The sequence below is a fragment of the Ascidia mentula genome, chromosome 5 (genome assembly GCF_947561715.1).
Source record: "Ascidia mentula chromosome 5, kaAscMent1.1, whole genome shotgun sequence".
Classification (NCBI taxonomy): Eukaryota; Metazoa; Chordata; class Ascidiacea; order Phlebobranchia; family Ascidiidae; genus Ascidia; species Ascidia mentula.
The window spans coordinates 18230720-18237811 of record NC_138570.1 but is presented as its reverse complement, the minus strand read 5'-3'; the positions used below and the strand labels follow the sequence as shown (position 1 = coordinate 18237811).

Below are 7092 nucleotides of genomic sequence, written 5' to 3'. Positions count from 1 at the left end.
CAAAGGAAATGTCCCAGTGGGCGTGGTGTTGGAAGCCAATCAGAAAGCGGGGAAATAGGCGACGTTGCTTTTCAGACCTTTGGGGCTTGGGATTGTAAATGCCGCTTGCAATCCGGAAAAGGCATTTAAATGTTTTGTTCAGTGTTATTGGCAAATAAATACAAGTGGTCTACTTCTTTGCACTTGGTGCATTCACTATACTTTCGGAGATGATGGCTTATTTTTTATGTTATATTTATTAAAGATTTAAGTAGTACTTACTTTGAAAATACCAGCACGGTAAATGCAAAATTACGTATATATGTACAATAGCCAAAAACATCTGCATTTACATTGTACTGTTGCTCACAAAACGTCATGAATAAAACACTTTCCATATTTCAAAAATAAACAGTTTTTAAGCAAACCCCTTAAGAAAACTCGCTCTGTCCTGTCGTTGGTAGTGTGCAGCAAAATATATATTTAATGTTATTGTAATGTGTTTAATGAATGAATACTGGATCAATTTAAAACCAAAAGTCCCTGGCAGGCTGTCGATCGCTCACCGTATCGATATAATTATGTATTAAATTTCATCAAGCAATCTGAGAAACTGATGATGCCTTTTTAGGCGAAATATATTTTTCTCATAAAAAAACCCATCTGAGCTGTCCACAGATTGCTTTATGAAATTTAATATATGTAATTAATGTGATTGTAACGTGACACACACACAAACGTTGCGTAAAGCTTCGCTTTGTGTGTCTTACGTTACATTTTGTTGTGGATGAAAGGAGATAGCTTGTGGACTTTGTAGTCGCCAGGTTGGAAATGCGTATTTCTCCGTTGCTGTCGACCGCTTTTAATTGATAGTACACTGGACAAAGCCATTTTTTAATTAAACCATAAAAATCCCGAATGCCCCCACAAATAGAATAAAATAGTTGCCTGAATTTAAAATTTTACTGCGACAAATCTTAGTGCGAGCATTTAAACAAACAGGCTCTGTTTGTATAATGTGTTGACTGCAAACAATATGTCCATGCGTTGCAGTTTGTGTATCACGCGTCAAAATCGTGGGCATGGCATGTTCAATTTAAGGTGTGTTCGTTCGAAATCAACAAGCATCGCACAGACGAAAAGGTTCGGCAAAATACAAGATTTCACTACAAAATCGATCAGTACTTTAAATGTTCGTTGCGAGATGTAAGCAACAGGCTTCTAACAAGCCGCACATACATAAATTTGGGTGAGATATTGTGTCCATAAACCTGCAAATGCGAATTTATCAACCGTGGCGGTAAATATTATCAAAGTAATACACAATGCAGCACGAGGTTGACACGGGTTTGTGTTTCAAAGCAGCATACAAATTCACCGGGCCTACGCACAGTCTCAACCGATGACGTCAAAAGGCAGTTTCATCCATTCACAGCACCAGCCTGAAACCCGACGTCACTCGCCAAATAAGGAAGTACACCATAGAATAGTGTTACGTGCAGCTATATACCATTTTCTCTTTTCTTACTGTTGCACCATCAGTCTTATAATCAATGTGAAACACTTACAGGAGGCGAGGCATTTTTACTGCACTGCAGTTTGATATTTTGCAAGTAAGATTACAAACACAAGTCTGACGCACTATAAAACAACGAACGGTCGTTGTAAGAGCGAAGTACAATATGCGGATGCCACACTGGTTGCCTGGCTCGGGAAATTCACAGCGTCGGTTAAACAACGACGCCAAATCCAGAGGAAAAAATTACTTGGACTGATGAAATTAATCGAATATTCTGCTAATTCCCCAAAACACGACACACAACCCAATTATTGTCCATTGGAGAGGTCAATAATGAATTTACTATTGCAAAAACATGTCGAAATTGGCCGAAAAATATGTTGGCTAAGTCATGCTTTGGGCAGAAACAAAGCTGCATACCCAATGGTACAAAGCGTGCACAGGGCGTGATAACGGCAGTAGATATTGCTGATAGGTTGTTTGTTTCGGCCAAATAGGGCGTTTGACTAAAACCTCTGTACTGCCTTTTTCTGGTATATTCCAATTAAACGAGCCAACTCCTTTTACATGTGATTTCTGAGCCATGATTGTTAACGTACAAGTTGTACAACAACTATAAATCTAATTGTAACAAATAATCATAAATAAAAAGGAATATTCATCGGTGCCTGTGTACAAGTCATTTTTACCTAACCGAACGCTTGATTGCTTCGTATGTTGTTGGCAATGCGGCACAGCAAACTTCCTTTAGCTGCACATGCTCAGCTGAACAGGAAGTACTTAGCATTGGCTGCAAACTAGGGCTTGGAAGAAAGTGCTGTTTGGTGAAAGCCGAAAAGCATTTATCCCACACAATCGCCCCCTTGGGTCCCTGTTTAAGAGCGTGATAATGTCATGATGGGTCATGTTGGGTTGCACTTTGTTCGTAGTAACAGCCGGTCGTTTCCAGTGTACACAACAACTGTACAAAGCACACGGTGACAAAGATGGCTGCCAAACTTTTATGTCATTTAAACGTGTCTTTTAGATATGTATAGCCCTGTTTTAAGTTTGCATAGCAAAAAAATGTGCCGAAAGTTTCAGAAATCTATTTTTATTGGGAATATGCAGTACAGTTCAGTCCACTCTTTAAGCACCTATTCAATACATGAGTTGGGCATTCAGTTGTGATAAATTTCGCAATGCAGTAGTAATTGCCAAAACTGAATAAACAAGCCATCTATAACCTTAACATGACGTGGAAAAATCACCATAATGTCGCAACAAATCAACTATTTCTGTACGATTTCGCCATGGGGCAGTCAGACAGGGCTTACGTGTCTACCATGCCCGACACATGCCACACTCGGAACACGCCGGTGTTCACGCAGCTGATCACGCCGGCAACGCGTGATACACTTCTTTGTGGCAGAGCTGCGAGGGTTGTGATTGGTTGACTTGATGGACCGCCCATATTTCGGAATTGTTTTTGTGCAGCGCTTCGAGAACTGCTGACAAAACTTCATCTAGTAGCTCAGAGGAAGAAGCAGTGCTCAGCGCTTTTGGATATACATTAAAAGTGTATTGCGGAGATAAGGATTATTTGCCTACCGAATTATGAGATCTTTACCAGGTTCACCTACCAGCATTGACGAATACGAGGTAAGTTTTTAAAGCTTAGTTTAAAATTATTAGGCTACTTATAAAACCACTAATGGTTTTTTTATGTGAAAATGTTGCTCAGCTAGTGGGTATCAACCTGGTCCGCCCGTCTGTTTAAATGTATTGTCTGTTAACAAAATAAGTTATCCGTGTTTTAAGACGAAATGTTAATTCATTGTTATGAGTTTGTGTTACTAATCATTCGCAAAATTACTTGAAAAGTAGAATGTGGATTTGTAGCGGGGCAGTAATTGATTATTAACCGTCCTTTGGTAGCAAACAACTGAAAAGTATGATTACGTTCAATGCATTTCTGGTGCACTTAAGACTTGAGGAGGTGTTGCTCTCAGCGCGTTGGTCTTTGCGTAATTTCCTCGTCATCTGTTAGATAGTTTTGCCTTGGGGCTCTTATTTCTTTCATAACAGACGTAGTGAGGACAGCGGCGTGCTGTAGGAAGCCAATTACGTTGCGAAGAGCTTGGGCGTTTGCGGCTACGCCTTCTCCCACTGTCTCTTAAACTTGTTTCTTTATTGCTCTTGATCAGCTGAGCCCGGCTCGCAATGGCCTATTTCCATGTTCACGCCGGCAGCGCGTGCACGCCGCGTGACTTACTGCGTGATACCTTACTATCTGAGTTTGGCGCCACACCTCTCTCGAATTCTTGGCGCTGATTGGTTGACTGCGCGCAGGGCGTTAACTTTTTGCAGTTGTTTTTTTGTAAACCGCCAAGCTTTACTTGACTTGTTTTTTCTCTTTTGCAGACACATTTTCCACCTGTTGCTACCATGGATTCCTTGGTGAGCCAATGTCAACGTTCTGAAGTAATTGATGCAGACACGCGGTCCCGACACAATAGCGCCTCGTGTGGTGGCTGCATCGACTGCGAAGCGGCCGACGCCCTACTGTCAATGCATCAGCAATCCTGCAACACCTCGGCAGTGGCCACGAGAAAACCAGTGCTGCCTCCAAGATTGCGTTACCGCAAGGAGTACAAACAAAACTTGATGGAAATTGAGGCATCTCAGAACTCCGACAACGAAACGGAAAGCAGCCGATTGGTAAGTCAACGCCACTCCGCCCTGTGAAAGTTTTCGAAAGATGCCATTTGCAATTAATGTTTGTATAAAACGCTGCAGCAAAGTTTGGAAATTTAACCGAGCTTTTTATTTGTTTTAGGTCATAACTCCACCATATACACCCCCGCCAACAGTTGACGCCCAATCAACAGGAAGTAATTTAACCAACGCCCGTCCAGTGGTCGCAATCAGCGGCAAAGGAAGCAGCACGGTCGTTACCGATGTATACGGCAACGAAAACACCGATGTTCTCCGGCGTTGCTGCCCTGACAAAACGCCCATCAGTTCCAAGGGATGGTACATGTCCACTTACCCGACAAGCGGCTGCAATTCCCCGACCAATGTTGAACTGCCCAGACCAACACCCGTCGGTCACGGCCTTGAAACTCCGATCTACCTAACCCCAGCCGCATCGCCGACCACAAGCGAATGCCAGAAAAGTGACAAAGAAGATGATAAGAACGACGACGACCAGTGTGAAATGGACACTGATACAGATGTTGACCACGCAGAACCTGTTTCCAACGCCAAGCGTTCTGAACGTATGTCGCAGCCTCCATTGCCAAACTGCGTTTTGCCATCAATCTCGGAACCAACAATGGTGCCAGCATCGTCCATACAACCGGTCCGTTTCGCTCCAGCTCAAGGCCAGTCCCAGTTGCAGCCGATTCAAGGCAACAACCACATCCATACAATGCCTATTATGATCATGGGCGGTGTTCATACCTTACAACAAGCTAACAGTGCCGTGTTGCTGATGATGCAACCGGATGTCAATGCATCAAGATACATCCCATCTCCTGAAACAAAAGACATCCCCGAAGTAAAGACAACCACATATCCAACTTCACCTAAGCTGCAACCACTCAGTCCCGTTTCTTCGCCGCTTTCTCCCAAATCCGCTTCTTCCCCCGGCGAGGGCGGACGTCGACGCACCCACATCTGTACCTACAATAACTGCGGCAAAACTTACTTCAAAAGCAGTCATTTGAAGGCACACCTGCGCACACATACCGGGGAGAAACCTTTCAAGTGTGACTGGGAAGGTTGCGGCAAATGCTTCGCGCGCTCAGATGAACTTTCTCGTCACCGACGCACTCACACCGGCGAAAAACGCTTCGCCTGCCCGTCGTGCGATCGTCGTTTCATGCGCAGCGATCACCTGACTAAGCACATGAAGAGACACAACACAAACCGAAAAATTCCAAACTGGCAGCAGGAGATCAACCGCATGACGTCCCAAGTTGTCAAACCCGCATCCGCGCCCGCCAGTGACGTCTCCGCGAAAAAAATATCGCAGACTGTTGCCCAAAGCGTCGCCATTGCGCCCAGTCCTTTTACGGGCGCAAGGGGCCAAGTTAAAATCGCTCCCAAAGTGGAAGGCCCCCACCATCCCGCTGTTTTTGTCAGTATTCCACCGTCCGCTGCTTTCGCACCCCTTGTGTTAACAGTTTCAAAATCGACCTGAATTCTCATCAAATTCTTTCTTTGATTCGCGGCTTTCAAAAAGCCACCCGCATGTTGCATCTCCCTTTGTCTAACAATGGTTTTCCCTGAAAGCCGGTTTTCGCAGTATAAGTGACCCCACTTTTTTCTGTTTAAATTTTACGAGTTCATTCCGGGCCTGGTGTGTGACGTTGAACCTTGAGGTGATGCAAACCCTCCCGAATTCCTTATTTTCTGCTGTACCGGTTAACGTCTCACACCAAGCCCAACTTTTTTCGTCTCCATCGACCACCGTTTTCTGTTCTTTTTTTCAGTTCTTTTCGCATTTTTGCCTTATTCCTTCTTTTGCAAATATAATACTGAAAAGCAGTCAATAAAGTTTGGTGTTAACCTGACAGAACAGTCAGCAGCTTTCAACAGTTTCAACAAACAGGAAGAAACGAAATAATTTTAAGCGACCTTATGGTGCCTACAGTTTGTGTTTTCGAAATAACGAAATATTAGCTTGGGTTGATGCAGTGCTTCCAAACCCGTTTGCAGTCGTGGTTTTATAAAATCATCACAAGACTTGTGCGTGAAGTTTATCCAAAGCTCTTGTGACGAACAAAATTGTTTACATATTAAATTGACGTGAAATACTGAGTAACGAAGGTCAGAAACCAATACTCATTGTAAACGAAAATCAGAAAAGTACAAAAATTTTCGTAATCCATATTGTAAAGGCTGTTCTTCTTGCTCATTCGGGCCCCTGGGGGGTCGTGAGGCCCTCACCAGCAGCCGGTGCCATCATTTGACCTTTCATGAACCAAACTTTGTGGAACAAATTAACCATCAGTCAATCATGCCGCACTAATGTCGAAAACGTATTCACGACCACGCCTACACTTGTTTTAACCAATCAGAAGCTAGAATGCGGTTAGGCGTTGCAGTTTCGGCTTGAGGTTGATCCAACTAGGAACTTACATGCGGTTTGACGCAAATTTTCTTGGAAATTGTCGCATAGGTTGGCTTTGCTTTCATAGTGGTGAAGGTTTTATTCGGGTCGACCCAATAAACTTATTTAAAGTTTCGATTTTTCGAAGAAGAAATTTGACAAAAAGAAACTCCAAATCCACGAAATATTAATGACATTATTGTACACAGTTCCAATTATTTCCACCGTAAAAAATAGCTGATTTATACAACAACAGCGCCTTGACCTCCAGCTAACACCACAACGTTCAAAAGCGTGTTGAAAGAGCTTATTTGTTGTAGGTATTGGATTCTATGTTGATTTAGGTGTTGGGATTCACTGACTCGTTTTCCATTCGTTGTGACTTGTGGGATAAACCGTGTTGGCAAATCTTCAACTTGTTGGCATTTACGAAAGTCGATCTACTACAGTCTGCCAACAATCGGCTGTATTCCTGATAGCCAATCAATGAAATCGT

General features: G+C 43.2%; 1 protein-coding gene across 1 annotated transcript; it reads left to right on the top strand.

Annotated features, from left to right (window-relative positions):
* The first annotated feature begins 2982 nt into the window (after window positions 1-2982).
* Window positions 2983-6040, top strand: LOC145901694 (uncharacterized). Its single transcript, XM_082989457.1, has 3 exons — window positions 2983-3139; window positions 3902-4198; window positions 4317-6040. The coding sequence occupies exons 1-3, from the start codon at window positions 3095-3097 to the stop codon at window positions 5682-5684; spliced, it is 1710 nt and encodes a 569-aa protein (XP_082845583.1). The 5' UTR covers window positions 2983-3094; the 3' UTR covers window positions 5685-6040.
* The last annotated feature ends 1052 nt before the right edge of the window (window positions 6041-7092 follow it).

Coding starts and splice junctions, on each gene's coding strand:
- LOC145901694 (XM_082989457.1), top strand. CDS start 3,095: ATGAGATCTTTACCAGGTTCACCTACCAGCATTGACGAATACGAG. Junction 3,140..3,901: donor CCAGCATTGACGAATACGAG/GTAAGTTTTTAA, acceptor TCTCTTTTGCAG/ACACATTTTCCACCTGTTGC. Junction 4,199..4,316: donor AAACGGAAAGCAGCCGATTG/GTAAGTCAACGC, acceptor TATTTGTTTTAG/GTCATAACTCCACCATATAC.